The sequence below is a fragment of the Carlito syrichta genome, unplaced genomic scaffold (genome assembly GCF_000164805.1).
Source record: "Carlito syrichta isolate Samal-C Ts95f unplaced genomic scaffold, Tarsius_syrichta-2.0.1 Scaffold303297, whole genome shotgun sequence".
In the NCBI taxonomy this organism is placed as follows: Eukaryota; Metazoa; Chordata; class Mammalia; order Primates; family Tarsiidae; genus Carlito; species Carlito syrichta.
The window spans coordinates 292128-315436 of NW_007247393.1; the positions used below are offsets into that span (position 1 = coordinate 292128).

General features: G+C 38.5%; 1 protein-coding gene across 5 annotated transcripts in view; it reads left to right on the forward strand.

Moving 5' to 3' along the window:
* IMMP1L (inner mitochondrial membrane peptidase subunit 1) overlaps positions 1-23309 on the forward strand; it is a 74014-nt gene that overhangs the window by 37416 nt on the left and 13289 nt on the right. For all 5 annotated transcript variants that reach the window (XM_008058329.1, XM_008058331.1, XM_008058330.2 and 2 more), the window contains 3 exons: positions 8934-9067; positions 11280-11368; positions 14641-14767. In XM_008058329.1, coding sequence (XP_008056520.1) covers positions 8963-9067; positions 11280-11368; positions 14641-14767 — 321 coding nt within the window. In that variant the 5' untranslated portion in view covers positions 8934-8962. The remainder of the gene's footprint in view (positions 1-8933; positions 9068-11279; positions 11369-14640; positions 14768-23309) is intronic.

The window sequence follows — 23309 nt, forward strand, 5'->3', positions numbered from 1 at the left end:
TTTATAACTTTATGTTATAGAAGAAATCCTTTTATCTGTAATGTAGAAAACTTGTAAAAGTAGTTCTCGGTCTTGCCTCCACGTCAGGCATTACATGGAACTTTGCAATATTTTTAAACAGATCCTCTTAAAAGATTTTTGGGGAGGGTTCCTCTCTATTTCTTTTGCTGTATTATGTGACACAGTCACAATTTTTAAGCTTCTTTTGACTTTTTCCCTCATTTTCTATTAATTATTTGATAGAGTACATAGGTTTCCCTTAAAAGGAATTGGTTTTCCACATTAATTACTCAGGCTTTTAAAAAATGTAATTATGAAAGGAAATTAAAAGTATCACATTTTGAATATGCCCGAGCTTCCCAACTTTTTTCACAGCACACATGGTATATGGTGAGTATACAACACATTGTAGTAAATGACTAGAGAACCAAGGCTGCCCGGGGCTGGGGGTGGCCATTGGGCACTCTGAAAACTCAGAGCAATCCCCTGGAGGATTTTTAAAAACACAGCTTGCTTAGCAACACTCCCCCAGTTTCTGATTCTAATACCTCTTGTATTTGGCCAAAGAATTTGCATTTCAAGCAAGTTACAAGATGATGCCTTTACTGCTGATCTGGGGACGGCCCCTTGATAATTACTAGTTTAATGTCCTGCATTCTGGTGTGGTAGGGAGAATAATGGCCATCCAAAAATGTCGATGTCCAAATCCCCAGAACTTGTGAACATATTACATTACCTGGCCAAAGGGACTTTGCTAGTATATGATTAAATGAGGACTTGGAGATCATGGTCGAGTATCTGGGTCTTTCAAAATGGAAGAAGGAGGCAGGAGAGAGACAGACAGAGGGTGACGTGATCACAGAATAATGGCCAGAAAGATTCAAGGCTTTGAAGGTAAAGGAGGGGGCTGTGAGCCAAGGAATGTTAATACTTCTGAAAGTTGGGAAAGGCAAGGAAATGGAATCTCTAGCACCTTTGTAAAAGAACACAGCCTTACCAACGTGTTGGTTTTTAGCCCAGTGAAACCCATGTCAGACTTCTGACCCACAGACTGTCAGATTATGAATTTGTGCTGTTTTCAGCCACTAAACTTAAGGTAATTTGCTACGGCACCAATTGAATATTAGAATATTTTAGAATATGGATACATCTGCAACCTGTCCTCAGTTTACCAGTTTGCTTTGTGCCAGGAGTTCCCAGTATCAGCTCAAGACTTCAGCTCATGAGATAGAGTAAATAAAAATGCAAGTGAAGAGCTTCTTCATTTTTCTGCTCTCAAACTAACAAAGTTAGCAGTATCTATACCTGTTTTTCCTCCCCTTTTACCACATTGGAAGAAGTGTCCCAACTTCTATCAAAAGCCTTTGTTTGATCCCATTGTCTGTTAGCTTGTTTATTTAAATTGAAGTATTATACACACATACACACACACACACTTCTAATTTAGGATCTTTAAGATGGAGAGCACCCTTCAATGATTAGGAGAGACACAAGATAGAAATAATAGTTTTATTACTTAACAGGTCCTGGGCAGGGAGGTACATGACATACCCTGAAGGCCACACACATGGAGGGTCGGGGAACACTTCAGGGGGACAGAGAGGGAGAGGCACTCAAGGGTTCATGCCTTTATTGGGGTCCAGGGCATTCTCAGTAGTTTTTTTTTAGGTTAACAATAATTGTATATATTTATGATACAGTGTGATTTTTTGGTACGTGTGTACAGTGTGCAGTGATCATACCAGAGTAATTCGCATATCTGTCACCTCAAACACTTATTTCTTTGTGTTGGGAACATTCAAAATCTTCAAGCTGTTTGAAAATATCCAACAAATTCTTGTTAACTGTAGTTATAGCTTTATAGCCACAGTGCTATAGAAGACCATACCTTATTTCTTCTATCTACCTGCTGCAGTTTTGTAACCAACCTCTCCCCATTTCCCTACCCACCCTTTCCAGCCCTTTAGTAACCACCATTCTACTATCTCCTGATAGGATCAACTTTTTTAACTTCCACACACGAGTGGGAACATGTGGTGGTATTTGTCTTTCTGTGCCTGGCTTATTTCACTTAACATCATGTTTTCAGTCTCATCCATGTTGCCCAGAATGACCGGACTTCGTTTGTTTTTATGTTGTCATGTGCATATATACCACATTTTCTTTATTCATTCATCTGTTAATGGATGCTTAGATTGGTCCTGTCTATTGGGAAAAAGAAAATTCGTATGTTGAAAAGACACCTGTATTCCAGGAATACAGGTGTCTTTTCAACATACGAATTTCCTTTTCGTTGGACATATACCCAGTAGTGGGATTGCTGGATCATATGGTAGTTTCGTTTTTTAGATTTTTTTGACAGATGTTTTATATCCTGTAAAGCAAGTTTGCTATTGTCTTCAACAGTTTCATTACCTTTATCCAAATATGTACTCTTCAATTCTCTTCCTTCTCATATTTGCCTGCTTCTATCTGGTATCATTTTGTTTTTGCCTGAATTACTTCCTTTAGTATGTATTTTATTACAGGTGCGTTGGCAAAATTTTTCTCAAAACTAGTTTTCTGAATGTGTCTTTATTTTTGCTTTAGCTTTTGAGTTTAAAGATGCCATTTCATTTTCTTTTGGTTTTCATTATTTCTTATAAACAGTTAACCATTACGTTCTTTTGAACAGACAAAATTGGTTCTGTGAAAATGAGGTAACCTTTGTTTCTGACCAGTTTTAAACTTTCCCATTGTCTTTTTCAGCAGTCTGAGTCTACTGTGCCTAGATGTGTTTGTTTTGTATGTGTCCTGTACAAGGACTGTAGCTCTTCTTGAATTTGCAGGTTCACACCCTTATCGGTCTGGAAAGTCATCTGTCCTTGTTTCCTTGAGTGGCTTCCGTCCTCTTCTCTTCTCCTCCCCTCTACATCTCTGACTACACTTGTCTCCAGCACTGTCTGCCTGTTTTCCTCTGGGTGTCTCAGTCTGATTCCCTTCTTCCTACTTGTGTTCCCGTTCACTTGTCTTCTGTGAGGCTGAGCCTTAGCAGGCTGCATGTGTCAGTGAATCCATGTAATGAGTTTTTAATTTCAGTTATGATATTTGACTCTGTAGTATTGTGTTAGTGTATTATTTCCATTTGATTTTTTAAAAATAGATTTTAGGTCTCCACTGAATTTTCTCTCCTCTTTCTCTCTTTTGCATGTTACTCATAATTATTTAAAAGTCTTCATATGTTAACTTCAGCACCTGAATCACCTGTTGGCCTCTTTCTGTTGTGTTTTTTGTTTGTTTCTCTTGGCTTTCAGTCATCTGATTCTATTTTCTAGAATGCTTTGATTGAATGCAGTCATTTGGTACTAGTTTATAGCATGCTTATACTCTTTAAATTTACATTTATAACAGGCCAATTATTTATTTATTTGTTTTTATTTTACTTTATTTGAAGGATGTAGGGTACAAGTCAAGATTAGGTATGCAAGTGGTTATTGTACAGGTAAAGTTTGGGGCTCCCTTTATTTCCCAGTTCACCTGGTTTGAGATCAGATGCCCTCATTAATGTTATGTGCCCTCCGTCCCTCCCCTGGCATTGTCCCACTACTGCCAATCCCTTTCTTACAGTATTATGGTAAATGTTCAGGGTCTGCTTATAAGTAAACATGTGCAAAGTATTTGAGTAAACATTTCCCAAAGACAATATATAGATGAACAAGAAGCACATGAAGAAGATGCTTCATATCTTTTGTTATTAAGGAAATGTAAATCAAAACCACAATTAGATATCACCTCATACTTACTAGGATGGCTACAATCAAAATATAGCTAATAACAAATGTTGACAAGGACATGGAAAAATTGGAAACCTTATACATTGCTAATAGAAATGTACAATAATACCACCACTTTGGAAGACATTTGACAGTTCCTCAGAAAGTTAAACACAGCATTTCCTTCAATGGCATTTTCATGAGGGAAATCTTTCCTGATTCACCCTAAAGAGAACATGCTTCATTCATATTCTCTATCACTTGACCATATTATTCTGTGCAGAAATTACTTAATATGCATATGTATTTATTTGTTTCCTTTGTGTGACATCTGACCCACTGAACTATAAGCTCTATGAGAGCAAGCATCATGTGGCTGTTCCTTTTCCAGGACTGAACAGCTCAATAAATGTGTTGAATGAAGTCATTTTTAAAAAGGCATTTTCTTTCATTTATTTATTTATTTTAAAGATGTGGGGTACAATTCAGGATTAGGCATACAAGTGGTCGTCATACAGGTAAAGTTTGGACTTCCCTTTGGTCCCCACTTTCCCTGGTTTGAGATCAGGTACCCTTATTGATGTTGTGTCCCCCTGCCTCCCCCATCCCCCAACAGTTTCAGGCTACTGCCAATTTCTTTCTTATAGTATTATGGTAAATATTCAGGGTCTGCTTATGAGTGAGGACACATGGTACTCATTTCTTTGTTTCTTTGATAAAGCACTGAGTATTATAGACACTAAATCCATCCAAAGTTGCTACAGAGTCCATAATTTTGCTCTTTATGGCTGTATAATATTTCATCATGTATATGTACCACATTTTTTTGATCCAGTCCAGTTTCGATGGACAGCACGGTTGCTTCCATGTTTTTACTCTTCTGAATAGTGCTGCAATAAACATGCTTGTGCAGATACCTTCAGTGTAGAGTGATTTAAGTTCCTCTCAGAAAGGGGTATATTCCCAGAAGGGGTATTGCTGTGTCCTATGGAAGGTCAATTTCTAGTTCTTTTAAGGAATCACCACACTGTTTCCCATAGCGGTTGAACTAGCTTGCATTACCACCAACAGGGTAGAAGTGTTCCCTTTTCTCCGCATCCTCGCTAGCATCTATTGTTTTTGTTTTATTAATGACAGCCATTCTTACTGGAATTAGGTGGTATCTCAGTGTGGTTTTGATTTGCATTTCTCTGATGCAGTGAGGCTGAGCAGTTTTTCATGTGTCTGTTGCCTGCTCATATGTCTTCTTTTGAGAAGTGTCTATTCATGTCTTTTGCCCACTTTTTAATGGGGCCGTTTGTTTTTTTCCTTTTGGCACATTTGAGTTCCTTGTAGATTCTGGATGTTAGGCCTCTGTCAGATATGCAGTTGCCCAATATTTATTCCTGTTCTGTGGGCTGTCTCCCTGCTCTCTTGATGGTTTCTTTTGCTGTGCAGAAGCTTTTCAGTTTGATGAAGTCCCCTCAGCTACAAATTGCAGGCAGCAGGGGGTGAAGATTCTAACATTGTAAATGCCAACTGCGTTTTTTAAAAAAAGTTTTATTCTACAAAATAGTTGGAAAAAATGGCAAATACACATTTGTATACACATGTCACTTGGATTTAACAGTGAACATTTGCCAAACTGGCTTTCTATCTTCCTCCATGTATATGTATATGTCTATAGTATATTGGTACAGGTGCATGTATATGTAGTTGTGTATATGAACTTATCTACATCTCTCTGTGTACCTCATTATTAGCAGTAGAAGTGAACCTTATGAAAGGAAGTTGCAGACATGACATTCCTCTCTAAAATTCGGTGTTTATTTCCTATAAATAAGGTCTTTCTCCTGCATAGCATGATATTGTTAAGAAATCTAACACTGAAACAATGATGTGGTTTTAAGTACAATATTTAGAATTCCCCAGTTGTGCCCGTATATCTTTTTATAGCTTTTTTCCTTTTGCTCCAGGATCCATTTCAGGATTTCATATTGTATTTGGTTGTCAGCTCCTTCTATTTTCTTGTTATGTAAAATAGTACTCTTAATGTTATTGTCTTTCATTATGTTTATATTAGTTAGGTGATCAAGTTGCTTGTCTTGTAGAATGCCCACATTATGGATGTGTCTGATTGATCATAGTTAGACTTTAGGTTAGGCATTTTTGGCAAAAAAAAAGAAAGGTACATTGATGATGTGCTTGCCATTGTATTTGTCAGGAGGCTCCATTATTTATGCTGCTAAATTTGATCACTTAATGAAGATAGTGTTTACCAGATCTCCCCTAAGGTTTTCTGTTTTGTTTTGTTTTATGACTGGCTTTGTCGCCCAGGCCAGACTGGGGTGCAGTGGCTTGATCACAGCTCCCTGCAGCATTGACCTTCTGGGCTCATGCCATCCTCCTGCCTCGACCATCTTAGTAGATGGCACTTCAGGTGTGTGCCATCACGGCTGGCTATTTTTCTTTATTTTTTTGTAGAGATAGAGTCTCACTATGTTGCTTAGGTTGGTCTTGAACTCCTGGCCTTAAGTAGTCCTCCTGCTTCGGTCTCCCAAGTTGCAGAGATTACAGATGTAAGCTACTGCACCCATCCTATAAGGGTATCTTGTTCACTTTGTCAATAATAAATTACCTACTTTGATACTTTTCCAATATCCTATTGATCAACGTTTTGCCCAGTGAATTTTAGCATCTATAATGGCCCTTGCTTGAACCAGTTATTACCTTGGTGGTAATTTTGTCATTCTCTCTATATTTATTAGCTGTCATTTTTTGATAAACAACTTTACCTGTTGCCAGTGTGTGCATCTTTAAAAATATATATATGATTAGGTACAAAATAGATTTCATTTTTTTTTTTTTGAGTTGGAGTCTCACTCTGTCACCCAGACTGGAGTGCAGTGGCAAGCTCCCAGCCACCGCAGCCTTGACCTGCTGGGCTCCGGCAGTCCTTCCGCCTCAACCTTTCAAGTAGCTGGAGTTACAGATGTGCGCTGTCATGCCCGGCTAATTTTTTTGTTGTTGTTGTTGATTTATTGTAGAGATGAGGTCTCGCCAAGTTGCCCAGGCGGGTCTTGAATCTGCGGGCTCAGGCAATCCACTCACTTCAGCCTCCCAAAGCGCTGGAATTACAGGCTGAGCCACCGAGCCCAACTAGATTTCATTTTTAATGTCTTATCCACAGCTGTCATTATTTGGGGGTTCATGTTGTCCCAGATTTGGCCAGTGGGTGGTTCCTCAAAATGATTCTTATTTCTCCATCTTGGTCATGGGGCACTTACTTGCTTTCCGGTGGACAATGAAGTTTGGGCACCACAAGCCTGGGCAGTAGGTGTGCCATTACCACTGCAGCATCATTGCTTCTTTCAGCGGGCTTTTCGAAGTCGACATCACTAGCATGATGACGGAGCAAGGCAGGCAGACAAGTACATAGATGTTTATTTAGCTAAATACATGGGTTGCTAGGCCTTCTGTTCAGCCTTAAAACCTCCTATTCCACTTTTCTCACTTCTTCTCACAGTGAGAATCCTGAAAACCAACAACTTCATATATTTACTCGCGTATACTGTCTGAAATATACCTAAAATACTACAACCAACAGCACACCTACTAAGAAAAGTTAAAGATTCGTTTCCAGTATTTTTCTTATATTTGGCACGAAACAATTTTATTTATTTAGGGGATATGCAGTGATATTTTGTTACATGTATACAATGATCAAATCAGGTTAATTAGTAATCTATCATCTCAAACACTTGTCATTTCTTTGTGTTGAACATTAAAAATCATCTCTTCTACTGTTTTTGAGAGTGCACAATAAATTACAGCCAGCCATATTCGCTCACTAGCGCTGTAGAACACCGGAGCTCACTCCTTTGTCTGAATGTAATTTTGTAATTGTTAAGCAGCCTCTTCTCATCTTTTTCTCTCCTCTCCCCTTCCTTCCTCTGATAACCATACTTCTACTCTACTTTCATGAACTCAGTTTTTTTTTTATTCCCCCCATGTGAGTGAGAACATGTGGGATGTATCTCTCCGTGCCTGACTTATTTCTCTTAACATAATTTCCTTCTCATTCATGTCGCCTCAAATGACAGGATTTCTTTTTTTTTTTTTTTTATGGCAGAAGTGTATTCCATTGTATGTATAAAATTGCTGTGTATTATTGCTGTATTTTAATAAATTTAATCTGCAAGCAGTGTATTATAGCCTAGGCCTGAGACTTAGCTATTAGTTGAAATATGCTTGAAACATAGTTGTATCAGGTAAGTGAAAGGAAGGAACATATACTGGGAATATTTTATATTAATAATATTAACATTTTAAATTGACATAGTTTAAAAATATTTGTATGCTTCTTTATGCTGTTTCAAAATATTCATGTGTTCATTTTATTGCATCAGTAGTTAATAATAGCCTGGGCACATGGCGAGACTGTCTACAAAAAATAAAAAAATTTAACTGGCCATGGTGGCACACCCCTGTAGCCCCAACCACTCTGGAGCCTGAGACGGAAGGATCGCCTGAACCTAGGAGGTTGAGGCTACAGTGAGCCATGATTATGCCACTGCTCCAACCTGGGCAACAGAGTGAGACCCTGACTAAAAAATAAATAAAAATAGATTCTAACTCACAACTGAATGTAACTTTGTAATTTGTTTCACTTTGATGTATGGTGCTGAATTTGATTGTCAGATTTATTCTATGAGATATTTCTATTTGACTATGCCTCAGGTTAAATAATTCACTGAAGATCACACACAAGTTAATAAAAGAACCAATATAAAATTCAAACCTCTCTTTGCCTAATCTGGTGGTTTCATAGTACATGATAAGAACAAATGTTTAGCAAGGAACAAGTATGAGAAACTATTATTACTATTTTGCAAGTACTCAACATTTCTCTTAGGAACCAAGACAGACGGGGACAGATTAGTTCTGAGTCTACTAGTGAAATCATTCCTGCATAAACCTAGGGATACTGGAATACAATCTCTGGTAAATCAGAATATTCAGTGGCTGTGATCTACCGTTTAAATATTTTTAGTAGAAATGACAGGAAGGTCTTGCTTTCCTGCACCAAATTGTATTAGACATTTAGTACATTCCGGTGTTGTAACATAGTTTACACTAGAACTGTTTCCTAAGTGTTTTTAAATAGTGTTGATCATGAAATTTCCTGAAATTTACCATCAGGCCAATGGTAGCAGAGTCCACACAGAACTATGCTTCGTGGTGTTCTGGGGAAAACCTTCCGACTCATTGGATACACCATTCAGTATGGCTGCATAGCTCATTGTGCTTTTGAATACGTTGGTGGCGTTGTCATGGTAAGTTTTTACATTTAGGAATATTCACTTAAAATACATGCTTTTTGTCAAATTGAAGGAAGATGTAATTTTCCCTTTATTAAATTTGATGTTATTAGTTGAATGAATAAAATGTGAAAGTTAAAACATAAAATCTTTCTGAATATTGGGAGACAAGAGTGTGTTTGAATTGATTTAAAGTATAAGGACCATTACTTTAAGTATGTTCTGTATCTGTTTCTAACAGGGTCACAAAGGTCCTTTTCAATAGTCTAATAATTATACTTGTTACTATTTATTGAATGCTGTTTACTGTGCTTTAAGATATGTTTGATGTTTTACACATATTAACTCTTAACTCGTTTAATCTTTTATACTCTGTGAGATATTCATTAGAAATGCATTATACATATGAGAAAACAGACTAAGAAAACTTGAGTAACTTACTTGTTCCAGGTCCCATAGTTAATAAGCAGCAAACTTGGAATTTCAACACAGATTTGTCTGATTTTCAAAACTCCTACTCATAACTACCATACTTAACTATAATTAAAACAAATTATTATTCTGCCTAATGTCAATATTAAAATGTTAAAACTGCCTCCCATCCCAAACAAATGTTTATTCTATTTTTTTTTTTTTTTTTTGAGTTGGAGTCTCACTCTGTCGCCCAGACCGGAGTGCAGTAGCCGCTCCCGGCCACCACAGCCTCTATCTGCTGGGCTCCGGCGATCCTTCCACCTCAGCCTTCCAAGTAGCTGGAACTACAGGTGCACGCTACCACGCCTGGCTAGTTTTTGATTTATTGTAGAGATGAGGTCTTGCTAAGTTGGGCGGGCGAGTCTCGAACCTGTGGGCTCAGGCAATCCTCTTGCCTCGGCCTCCCAAAGTGCTGGGATTATAGGCTAAGCCACTGAGCCCGGTCCAAGTGTTTTTTCTTAATAGTTCATTATGAATTTACCAACCATGGCTGTTCAAACCTTTTGTAATATAAATGAAAAAATAAGTGGATTGGCCAATGTTTTTTGTTGTTGTGTATATTACTTTTTTTAAAAATTAAGTTTACCTTAACAGATTGACAGTCATATAACTTCAAGTTGAGATAGAGTAATGTCAATAACTGAATAACTGAAACTCCCCTTCTTGATTTTTGAGTTAAAAACATTGGTACTTCCAGAGATAGCAAACACAAACTTTCATCGTGTTCCATGTTGTTTCTGCCAGATGAGGAAGTTTTGAGCAAAAGGTATTATTTACAAATAAGTAGCATAAATAGAGACTGTTGTATTTTGATTTTTAAAATGGTTATTTATTCCAGGTTTGAGGTACAGGCTGAGAAACTCTTATCTGAAATACCTGAGACCAGAAGTGTTTCCGATTTCGGATTGTTTTGGATTTTGTAATATTTGCATATAAATAATGAGATTTTTTGGGGGTGGTGCCCAAGTCTAAATACAAGATTCGTTTATATTTCATGTATACCTTATACATATAACCTGAAGGTAATTTCACACAATATGAGATCAGGTGTGGAATTTTTCATTGGTGACATCATGAAGGCACTCAAAAAGTTTTGGATTTTAGGGCATTTCAGATTTTAGATTTGAATTTGAGATACTCAGCCTGTATATATCAAGATTATTGTTTTAAGACATACAAATAAGAAAGTATTTAAAGTCCATCTCAGTATGCTATTATTTTTAAGTAGAAAATCTAAGTTGCAGCCCCGTGAGATGAGTAAGCTCTTCTCTTGGAAGAGGAAAGGGGCACCAGCTCACTGAGAATAGTGTAACGCCACTTAGCCATTGTCATCTTGGTTACTGGATGGCGTCTGACGGTAACAAGAGAACGATCATTCACTCATTCGACAGATATATATTGCTTACCAGTTTTCTGTCAAGTCCTATTTTTGACCTTGGTCATAGAGCTGGGAACATGAGAAAAGAGGTACCTGCCCTGGATGGAGCCGACGTTCAGGGTGGCCAGATTTTGGAAACATCAATAATGTTATTTTATTCATGAATTGTAATATAAAATTAAAAACATAAGTCTGTGTCCAGACTTAGTGGCTACTTCAGAGTGAACTTTTATCCAGGAACTGTCGAAAAATTATGAATCAGCCCCAAACTTGAAAACATTTGCTTGATTTTCTTTCTTTTAAGCCTGCTCAGATGATTTATGTTAAATTGAAAGAGGTTTTATATTCAAATTACAGAATTACCTTTCTTTTCAGTGTTCTGGACCATCGATGGAACCTACAATTCAAAATTCAGATATTGTCTTTGCAGAAAATCTTAGTCGACATTTTTATGGTATTCAAAGGTAAATTTCTGTCATGGATATATTAAATTTACAGTGAAAATACTCAGATACCTTATGTGTTTTCTGCAGTTCCCTAACTTTATCTTTAAAAAGTATTTTCCAAATAACTAATAATCAGCTAGATAAAATTTTGGCTCTCTTTTATAATATACATTTAAGCCTACTCTACTTTTTTATTGGGTCCTAGGATGCTTTGAGTTGAGAAATAGGGATTTCGGGACTTCATTACATATTCAGAACAGGTTTTTTTTTTAATTTTTAAAATAATCCTGGAATTCTATTGATAGCTGTCTTAGTCTCTCTATATAGCCTTTGATGACCATTTGAAGAATTTTAGATTACAGCATTGACTGTAGCTGATAACCAGGAATTTTATCTGTTATGATTCTCCTGATTAATTATATTAAGTTGAATAATTCCTTGGCAAATATGTTTGTCGCTAAACCTTTTAAAATCCTATTCCAAAGCATGGTTCCAATTCTTGTGTTACTCTTTATTCTAATGAACTCCGTGAGTATAATCTTTTACAAATGAATGCCACATATTAATAATTTAATATATTTTCTAACAGGCACCTCTCCGATTCCTAAAATTGTGAGTTCGTTTATTTTTTATAATTTTGAAAAAAAAAAATGTATGCCAGCTTTCATCTTGGTAAACTGCAAGTTACAAATCTGACTCCCTCAAGCTGGTATTTCGTTTATGGCATGAAAAGTGGGTTTAGGCACTCCTCATTCATTGTTCTCCTCTGCTATTGCCTGTTTCACATTATTTAAAAATGAAGAGTTGTGTGAAACTGTTCTTTGCATTTGCTGATCTTTCACCAGCCACAGATGCTGCAGATAGAGACTATCTCTTGGCCGAGCTCTATGGGCTAGCATGCCAAAGTACCTTTTAGAGTCAAGGTAGCCAGTTAGTAACGTCTGCTTTAAACATATCACTGTCTTAAGTACTCTCTTTATCTTAGAGTTCTGCCACTAGATTTCAGAGGAATGTCGGACCTGGCAAGAAGTCCTGTTGCTGGCTGCCTGTTTCAAAGTAGCTTTCCATTTATACAAGAATAAAAGTCTGCATGTCTGGTATCTACAACACTGGATGTCGCTTTGGTCTCCTGCACAGAATACTCGTACTCGAGACATTCAGACTTTTACTGCTACTTATTCTTCCAACCAGTAGTGAATGAGCACCTACTATATGAGACGTGCTTTACGTTATAGAGAATGTAAAGATTAATGAGACATTGACTCTTCTTTTCAAAAGCAAACGTCTAATAGAATAACAAGGATGTTTATAACTACAAATAGAACAACTCTAATAAAGTTCCTTTTAAAATTCCACTTGAAAGAGTTAAGAATCTGAGGGATGTGTGTTTTGAGCTAAACTCTGTAGTCTACACTAACATTGCTGGCTGCAAAACAATGACTGAATTATGATTTCTGGATTGCCATTTAAGTGCAGGGTTTGTTTTAAGGGTCATATTGACTGTTTGATCAAATGTAAGCTCCATAAGGAAGTTGTCTCTTCCTCCAAAGCTACCCAAAATCAACTCTGACAGTTTGTCAGTCTTTGCAAATTTGCTTATCTGAACAATGACAGTGACATGGGTTTAGCTGGTGAGAAAAAGAATAGTTTCTCCTATTTTATGTTGCCTCCAAATTATAGAGTGTAATGATTTAATACCTTTCAACTTCCATTAAGAATAGCCTCAAGAAATGATCATTGCTAATGCCATTTCTGCATTTTCTGTAAAATTTCTGATGAAGCACTGGTGGCTTTTATTCCCTTATATAAGAATCCTTATGAATTTCTCTTTGACGTAATTGTTAGGGAAAATTTTTATCATGCCTCCCAAATTAAACTTTATTTTATTAATTAACGATTGCCATGTAACTAATGTTAATTTCTTTTTTTTTGAGTTGAAGTCTCACTCTGTTGCCCAGACTGGAGTGCAGTGGCCACCCCCGGCCACCGCAGCCTTGACCAGCGGGGCTCCGGCGATCCTTCCGCCTCAGCCTTCCAAGTAGCTGGAACTATAGGCGCGCGCTACCACGCCTGGCTAATTTTTGATTTATTGTAGAGATGAGGTCTCGCCAAGTTGCCCAGGTGGGTCTCGAACCCGTGGGCTCAAGCCAGTTTCTTTTGACTTAGCTTTCAAAAAGTTTAGAACTTGTTTTAGTACTGGTATATGGCAGTCATTTGGTAACTGATTTAACCATTGTTTTCCTTTTATTTTTATGGCTTTTATTATTTTGGCATATACATCTTTTACTGTAAGTAACATTGGGTTATTTCTGTAACTAGGCACAAATAGGCAAATATGTTCACTTATTTTAAATGAGTGTGTCAGTCAACAGAATTTCCTTTTTGCTCAAGTTTTGCAGAAAGAGCACTGAGTTCTGTTTCATTAGGGTCATTAGTTCTCCATTCATCTCCTTCATCCTTCCTACTTTTTAAGATCTTTTTTATTACAAAGTAGGTTGTCACTTCTGCCATTAATCATGCCTCGCCTATGTAATCAGACCCATATTGGCTTTATATATTTGATATCGCATTTTATTTTTAGAGTATATGTTTGGACAGCCTATATAAGTCCTCTTGACTACTGTAGCTCATATGGATTATAGAACATACTGTTATTCCTCGGTTATTTGAGCTTACGGAAACACAGGTGATGTTTTTACCTTTTAAGTATGCTCTAGAATCAATCAATGCTACTGGCTGGGCAGCAAAATTTAGTTAGTTAATTGGGTGATATTTATATGGAATTGTGTGTGTTGTTTTGTTTTTTAAAGACAGGGTCTTGCCCTGTTGTTCAGGCTGGAATACAGTGGTACAATTATAGCTCATTGCAGCCTCAAACTCCTGGCCTCAAACGATCCTCTCACCTTAGCGTCCCAAGGCACTGGAATTATAGGCATGAGCCACTGTGCTCGGCCTGTATGGAATTGTTTTTCCATAGTTTTGGTTCTGAAAATTTGGATGCAGAGGTATCACATAGTGGATACAGTGCAAAAAGATAATTACAAAATTATTAGAAAGTTTAGCATCTCCTAAAATTATCAGAAACTTTAGATAGCTTATTGTTGGATGCTGACCCATAGAAGTCTGTCACAAAGGTTGTCAAAGCTGGTGAATGTGTGGGAGGGGCAGCATCTGAGAGGGCAGGGGTGTGGCTTGTTTAACTTGCCTTATAAAAGTATCAAAGCAGTACCGTGCATGTTGTTTATACTTAATAAATAACACTGATGTTTCCTTAACTTTTTCCCCCTCAGAGGTGACATTGTGATTGCAAAAAACCCAAGTGATCCAAAATCCAATATTTGTAAAAGAGTAGTTGGCTTGGAAGGAGACAGAATCCTCACTGCCTGTCCATCAGATTTTTTTAAAAGCCATCATTATGTAAGTAACATTTCGATTACATTATTCATTGATATCATAGTTGATTAACATTAACTGAACATACTGACAAAAGAAAATAACTTTTATTCATATTTTAAAGGTAAGAAAAAATCCTGCATCCATTAGAATTTAAGTATCTTTATCCCAAGAACAATTTGACCATTATAGTTTATGTATTTTAGTTTTTTAAAAACCTATATAAACATCTTGTAATAATTGTTATAGGCAGGATTCACCAGTGGATACTAAAATTATTGAACGAAAGTTTGAGAAGAGATAGGCTATTATCATAGTCTCAAAGTCTCTATCCCAAGGTATTTATTACAAAGGGAAAGATCTTACAGGAGAAACCTGTCAGGCGCCACCTTTACCCAGTGACCCAGGTGAACACCAGTAACAAGATAACATAGCCTTATAATAAGATAATATAACAACATAATGTAGCCTCCAAACTGAAGCACCAAGGAGGGCACCTGCAAAAACAGAAAGTCCAACCTCAGTCTAATTGTAAGAAACCATAAGACAGACCTCAAATGAGGATCGTTCTTACAATATCGTTGACCGCTGTTTTCGAGATGCCAAGGTCATGGAAAACAAGACTGAGGAACTGTCACTGATCGGAGCAGACTAAGGAGACATGACGACTAAATGCATCTAGGATCTTGACTAGTTGGTGGAAAAGCTGACAGAATCGATGTCTACAATTTGGCTGTTGAAAAATCCCATTTAAATGTTTAGAACAGAGATGACTGCAGGGTCAGTCACCTGCACGGATGGAGATGTGCAGGACCAGCAGGCTGGGAGGGGAAGAACAGCCGCACCGAGCTGCTTTCTTCCCGGTCACATGGCTGTGTGACAAAGTGTATGGAGGGTGGCTGTTTCCTCTGCATATACCCTTATTGTAATCATCACAGCCCAAGCCCCTCCTTCAAATTTTTTGTGTCATTCAGATGATTAATTGATTAATGTCCGTTAACTGACTTTACCTCTGTATTTCTCCCCAATGTAAACATGTAACTGAAGAATTGTCTTTGTCATGATAAATTTACTTTAAGTCATAATAGCCTCTGATTGCCTTATACGTAATTTTGATCAATAGACTGTTGAATAATCAATCTGTTATCTATTTACCATCCATAACAGACTATGGTTCAGCTGTGCACATGTACTTGGTGTTTATTACTACAAGGCTAAACACACAATCATTGTTAGCTGATGATGATAATCCTGTTAGTGTGATAACATGATGTTGTGATGTCAAGTAACCTACTTTTTCTACCGTGGCCTTCATCATGGATACTGTAACCTTCTTAAAATGTTAGATTTGTCATATAGTTTCACTTTCATGTAACTATTTATCATTTCTTTTTTTTTTTTCTTTTTTTTTTTTTTTGAGGTGGAGTCTCATTCTGTCGCCCAGACTGGAGTGCAGTGGCTTGCTCCCGGCCACCGCAGCCTTGACCTACTGGGCTCCAGTGATCCTTCCGCCTCAGCCTTCCGAGTAGCCGGAATTACAGGCGCGCACTACCACGCCCAGCTAATTTTTTTGATTTATTGTAGAGATGATGTCTCGCCAAGTTGCCCAGGTGGGTCTCGAACCCGCGGGCTCAGGCAATCTAGCCTCCCAAAGGCGCAGGATTACAGGCTGAGCCACCGAGTCATTTCATGAGCTCTTTTAGTCACTTGTAACTTGCTTTAGCAACGAGTATATACTTGAGACCGAAATAGTTTTATCAACAGAATAATTAGCACCCTCTATCTCAGTACATAAATACCATGTCATTGTTGACTTTTCAAGAGTTATTAGAGGAGGACTATCAGTACAAAAGGATTTAGATAAAGTCCCTGTTGAGTAATCAGAGAAGATAAACCAGAGGACTGGGAAATGTAAATTTTTTTAAATGTTGTATTTAAGGAAAATACTCACTGAGTTTTGTTTTTAATTGACACTAATAATTGTATATATTTATGGGGCCCAGTATGATATCTTGATAGATGTATATATTGTGTAAAAATCAAGTGAAAGTATTAAATCCATCACCTCATACATTTATTATTTCTTTGTGATGAGAATATTGGATCTCTTTGAGCTATTTTGAAATATACAGTACAATATTGTTACCATAGTCATCCTCCTGTTACTGAGTTTTTATAGGTTTCATGAATGGACAAATTAGAGGGCACTGCCATTTTGTTCCAAGATATATTCCATGGGCATGTTTATCCTGGCCAAACTTGTGTACTGGCCAATACTTAAAACTCTTTACAAGGCTTAACTTATTTAATGGTCACAACAGCAGCCCAGTGAGGCGGTAACAGTACTCTTTACTGATAAGGAACTAAACAGGAAGGTTAAATAAATCGCCCAGTTTCCAACAGTGAGAGGAAGAGTTGGGATTGAAGTGCGTCCTCTTCACCATGATGCTACTACTCCCAGAATGCCCTCTAATCATCTCTGTTCTCATCTCATCAAATCGTGCTTTCCTAAAAACGTATTTGTCTTTATCATTTAAAAAAGAAAGGGAACACTTCCTGATCAGGCAGTATGGGTTCTGAAAGAGAAGCCAGTGTTTTTGAGGCCTTCTCCCTTGCCAGTTTTTCTGGGCTGGGTGATTCCAGCCATAAGAATTGTGTAGCTGTTACAGAACCACGTTAGCAAATGTGTTCCATTAATCAAGGTGACTCATGACGAAAGTTCATCCAAGTCTGGAGCTCTCTGAAAAGATAACCCTGTGCTGTGTGCAGGGTCTGCCCCTCTGGAGTGTGCTGTTTCAGCTATCTTGAAAATGCACTGGTACTGTACTTTATGAAATGGGTTTCTTCCCCTTACCTGTGCACCCTCTTAGAGAAATCATTGTTGTTTATAAGATGAAGACATTCCCATTCATATCTTGATTAAGCTGCATAGTAAAGATGAATGATATTACATATATTTTTAATTTCGGATGAAAATATTTGTTCTTGTATATAGGTACTTCAGAAAGCAAAACTGTTATTTGGAACCCAGATGGTAGAGTTTAGCATATGAAAGAAATAGCATTGTTTGTAGGCTGGCAAAAGAGAATATAAACAGATCATTGGTTAAGTCATGTGGAATCGTTTTTCTCATTCCAGAGTTCTGAAAGTCCATGTGGCAAGCAACACTCATGAACCACATTAAATATTGGAAACTAAGTGTTCCCTATTCTTAATTTGAAAGTACTGAGGCCAGTCATTCTTTTCTGGGGTTATGAACTGAGCACTGGCTACAGTAAGGATATGAGCGTAATTTGTGGTTCTCAAAAGAGATTGTTAATGAGCTCAAACAACTTGCGTACCTCAGCTTTCTATATATACTCCAGGAATCCCTCAGTTGCTACTGGAAGTCACTACTTTATCAGAAGGGAATTTAGTTGGAAGGAGGAGCATGTAGCAAATGAGAAATAAACAAAATGAACCGGCATCCTGCTATTGTGCTGTTGGTTTGCACAGTAGGTGAGATGCAAAGTAAAACTCAAGTTAGTCTCCATTCCCCTAGGGAATAAATGGCCAGGGCTCAGGAGATCCAGTACCATTTTGTTTTAACGCCATAAAGAGAAGACAACGCTTCATAATCTCTATAGGATAATATTGTGTGGTGGTCCAGAGCCGTGGTTTGGATCCACGTATAGCTGGGGTCTAGTGAGGCATTCAGAGCCATCACAAGTTCCTATCTGCTCACCAGGCCTGTTTTAAACGCTCTACTGAACAAACTCCCTTGACTCTGTGTCCCCCTGTAGGAGGGAACTGTGTGTAGTCACTCCACTCTGAGCTTCACAGTGTCTCTGGAACTTACTCCATCTGGGCTTTGGCCTCTGTCACTTCACTGAAACAGTACTAGCCAAAATGCCCAAAGACTTCTCTGTTGTGTGTCCACTGGTCTCCATCCTCATCAGACTTGAGGTGTTAGTATTTGAAATTGCTGCTCTCAAAACCTGGTTTCACTGAGTTTTCAGACACCCATGTCTAGGTTTTCTTCCTCTCTTTCTGACTGTGTCTTCTGAATTTCTTGTTTGGTTCTTCCTCATCTCCACAATTGGAGTGACCTCCAAACACAGGAGTGAACAGGGGTTCGTATTCCAAACTTCTCTTGTTTATATACACTTACGTGCTAGGTGACCTTATCCTGTCTCACAGTTTTAGGCACAGTACCATCTTGCTTACTCTCAAATTTATATCAACTGTAACTTGTTTCCTGGACTCCAGAATCATGTATCTACTTGTCTAATAGCTCCACTTCAATGGATAATGGTCATTGCAAACTCACGATGTCCACAATTAAAACTCTGATCTCTTTTCTTAAACTGACTCGGTAGGGGCACCTCCAGGCTTCTCCTTGTTCGTCCACAGCCTTGGAGCTGATCTTGATCCTCCCCCTCTCGCCCTGCAGCCAGTTCCTCAGCACATCGGGTTCATTGTGCCTCTAAATAGACCAGGTCATGTCTTGCCACTATCACTGCCACTTCCACGAGTTTGCAGGACAGACTCGTCTTCCTTGTCTTGTGGCAGTAAGTTGTGAACCGCTTTCTTTGCCTTACATGCTTCCATCTTCCCCGTTTCTCTGCCCTTCCACTGATACTCTCCACACAGAAGCAGGCGTGATCCTTTTTGATGATGATGCTTTTTAAGAACGATATGTCCCTCTTCTGCTCAGATATCCCAGTGGCTCCCCATCTCACTTACAATAAAGGCCATAGGCCTAACAGACCCTCCAAGACCCTCCAGGATCATTCTTCCTGCTGCCTTTCTGGGAGTGAAAGTCTCATTGGAACACAGTCACACTCATTCATTTACCTGTTGTCTGTGTCTGTTTTCACTAAAATGACAGAGTTGAGTAGTTATGATAGAAAATACAGGGCCTGCAAGGCCTGGACTATTTACTGTCTGGCCCTTTCCAGAAGTGTGCTGACCCCCTGAACTAGAATGTGAGGCTCTTGGTGGCAGGGACTTGTTTTGATCACAGCTGATTCCCCATCATGGAAACTGATTTGGCATCTAGTAGATACTTTAAAAATACTTGACGGATGGATAGCTAAGTGTATGAAGAGTCTAACTATGTTTTCTGCTCGTTTCATTTTTTTTTCCACTCTGGTTTCTACTGCCCACTTGCTCCCACGCAAGCGCGTGATATCACAACTTCTCAGAAAGAGAAGCTACTGCACTGTACGCCACTGCGGAGCTGGCCAGGCTGTGGCCGTTCTGGTCTTTGGGGAAGACTTGAAGGCTAAGTTGCTTGCCATGGTAAGGCTACCTGACCACCTTACAAATGGCGGGTGAGAGCTGCAGGCAACATGGGGATGTCCCTGTTACTGTGCACTGGGAGAGCGGAGTGCTGATTCAGTGTTTCTCTCCCTAAATGACTCCTATTTGGACCGATGTGTTTTAGGCCTTTTGTTGATGTCTGAACATAGTCTAGACTGAGAGTCTTCTAAAGTAGCAATCCTCAACCTTTCTGGCATCAGGGACCAGTATTGTGGTAGGCAGTTTTTCCATTGACTGGTGGGGAGGAAGTGGGGCATGGATTCAGGCTCATTCAAGTGCATTACATTTGCTGTGCACTTTATTTCCATTATTATTACATTGTAATCTGTAATGAAATATATGACATCACTGCCTCAGCTCCATCTCAGATCATCAGGCATTAGATTCTCATAAGGAGCGAGCAACCTAGATCCCTGGCATGTACAGTTCACTGTAGCGTTTGGGCTCCTGTGGGAATCCGACTGCGCCACTGATCTGACAAGAGGCAGAGCTCAGGCGGTGATACAAGCGATGGGGAATGGCTGTAGATACAGATGAAGCTTTACTCGCTCACTTGCCCACCGCTCACCTCCTGCTGTACAGCTTGGGGGCTGGGATCCCTGTTCTAAAGGAATGGGGAGTGGAGGTGTTCTGGACCTGTGTTAGTCTCCTTTGGAGGGAAGGTTTGGGGCCCCAGAAATGCTGTGGTGCTTAGATGCCCTTGCAACATCCGGTGCCTGCTAATGAGGTGTGGTAATGAGAGCTTCCTCTGTTTTGGCAGAGATAGATGCATGTGCCTTCTGGACATACTTGACTACTACAGAGGTAGTGCTTTTGGTCTTTTTGTTGACTGATGAATTGATGACAGGTGAAGTGTTACCTGGAGTGTGTAAGCTTCTCCTTTAAGTGTAAACTTCTACTTTCCAGGGGTTGTTATTGTAAAGTGAAGAATCGTTTTTTAGATCTTTCAAACAATTAAAACTTTATTCATAGAATTTTGGTTTCTTAACCATAACAACTACCCTGTATTGAAAATAGATATATTAACAGAATATGATTATGGAGATTTGGGTATAATCCTATGGTTAGAGCACAGCAGTCTTTTGCTGCTGTTATAGAAAACAAACCTGTACTTATTAGAAAAATTGTATGTTCAACCATCATAATACTCTAAGAAAAGGACTGGCAGTAGAGGGAAACTGCAGGGGGGCGGGGCAAGACTGGCAGCAGTGGGGACTGCCGGGGGGAGGGCACGAGGGCACCTGCATGATGAACATTTGTGTACCTAGCCCTGAACTGTACTCCACATCTTTAAAATAGAAAACTAAAAAACAAAAGAAAAATCGTATGTTTTTACTTTTATTCAAGATCTACCAAAAATATCAGGCCATTGAAAGCTTTTTGGTTATCCTTGATACCACAGGCTTCAGTGTTAATACACAGAAAGTGAAATCTTGTTCACCAAGCAGTAGTCCATTACCAAGGCAGAGTGATGACAGGTGAACAAGGAATGTAGTATTTCTTACATTTTTCTTTGTGACTTATAGAGCATGTTAATAACATCTTTATTATTATTAGCAGAAATGTAAGAAACAGACAATTTTCCATTTCAGAAAGAACGGATGACATGTTCTCAGAATGCACTGGTGTAGTGTTTTTAGAAGGACTTAGAAATACAACAGTATGGCAGTAATCATGCTGTTTTTAGAAATATATATTAGAAATATTCAAATAAAACTGACAACCTTAAAAAAAATCTCACTAATTAGCATTACAAATGGTCACATTATATAGTTAGCACTAGCATTACTTTCATGTGTACTGTGTATTTAGGTTATAGTTCAAATCCCTGAATATCCTAATGCTGTTTTTCTGTTTGTTTAAATGTCATTTGCCTTAGCTAAAAGTCACAACCATCTGGTCTTCTATTACCACTTGTACTATAAACAGAAAAAAGTACTTCTCTGGAGGGAGAGGAGTCATCAGAGTGAAAGGGCGTGTGTATTATAAGCTGCTGATATTCGAAATCCTATGTCATTCAAATAGAAGAACTACCTAATAATGTCACTTATTACAACTAGGATATCTAAACGAGGGACCTGTTTTGCAGATGATAGTGATAAAAACCTGAGCCACACATCCATTTCTCAGCAACGGCTCCCAGGGTGATCAGTCATGGCGCACGGCTAATGCCTTGATTGCAGCTGATGTAGAGGAAATATGTTTGCTCTATGACTAAAGTGAAGTTCCAGGCGGAGATGACGTGACTTTTTCATCCTATAGCTAACACAGCGTTGAAGATAAATTAGACCTACTGTTTGCAAGTCTGAGGTGTTTTTAACACTCAAGAATCATCTTTGAGGCCTCTCAACTTAAGTATTCTCTGACATGTTCTCTAAACATTTCAGAATAACTTGAGCTTAGTTTCACAATAATGTATAGTTTATAAGAACTTTATTTTGTAGTGATACATTTTATTTATCTTTGTTTGAAAAGATGTATATGTGAAGATCAACATTTTTCCTGAAAGAGTAGCAGGTTGTCCCGAATTTCATGTGCGTTGCTCACCTGAAAATATTTTAGCCACTCCAAGTTAGAAAGTCAGTGCCATTGGTGCAACTCTGGAAAGGCAAGATGCTGTTCAGTAAAATGTAAATATTTTATCTGCAAGTTATCTGAGCCTTTTATACGTTAAAGTTGCCTAAAAGCAATTGGGAGAAAACAAGAACGACTGACATTGTGATGCCGCTGTTCAGAATGAGCATCTGAACCAGACTCCAGACACTGCTGGTGGTAAAAAAAAGTATGCGCCGGACATCGTGCAGCTTCCTAATCTAGACAACCATCTTTAGGAGGTCTGCTGAAGAAGCTGCTGTTGACTCAGTGAGATATGTGCTTCTGTTTTCTGGAAGAAACCACTGCATGAAGCTCTTAGGTTACCACTTTGAGTAATTAAAATTGGGCAGGATTTTTGGACAGCTTCATCTTAGCCCATAAAACTGTTCTCACTATACCTAACCATTGCCCACCTAGAGCAAGAATGGCAAAGAGGAATCACTGATGTAAAAGGAGGTCTGCAGGGAGTAAGATGATTGAAGGTATTACATTGGCCAAAAAATGGCATGACAAAAATTAACAATGCCAGCTCAGACACGAGAGTGTTTTCCTCTTGGATTAGAATTTTCATAAATACTTTAAAAAATGTACAAACCACTTAGCTCAGCATACCTAGTGCCTGCATCCTCATGAAATACGTGCAGCGCCAACAGGGAAGGCAGCCAAG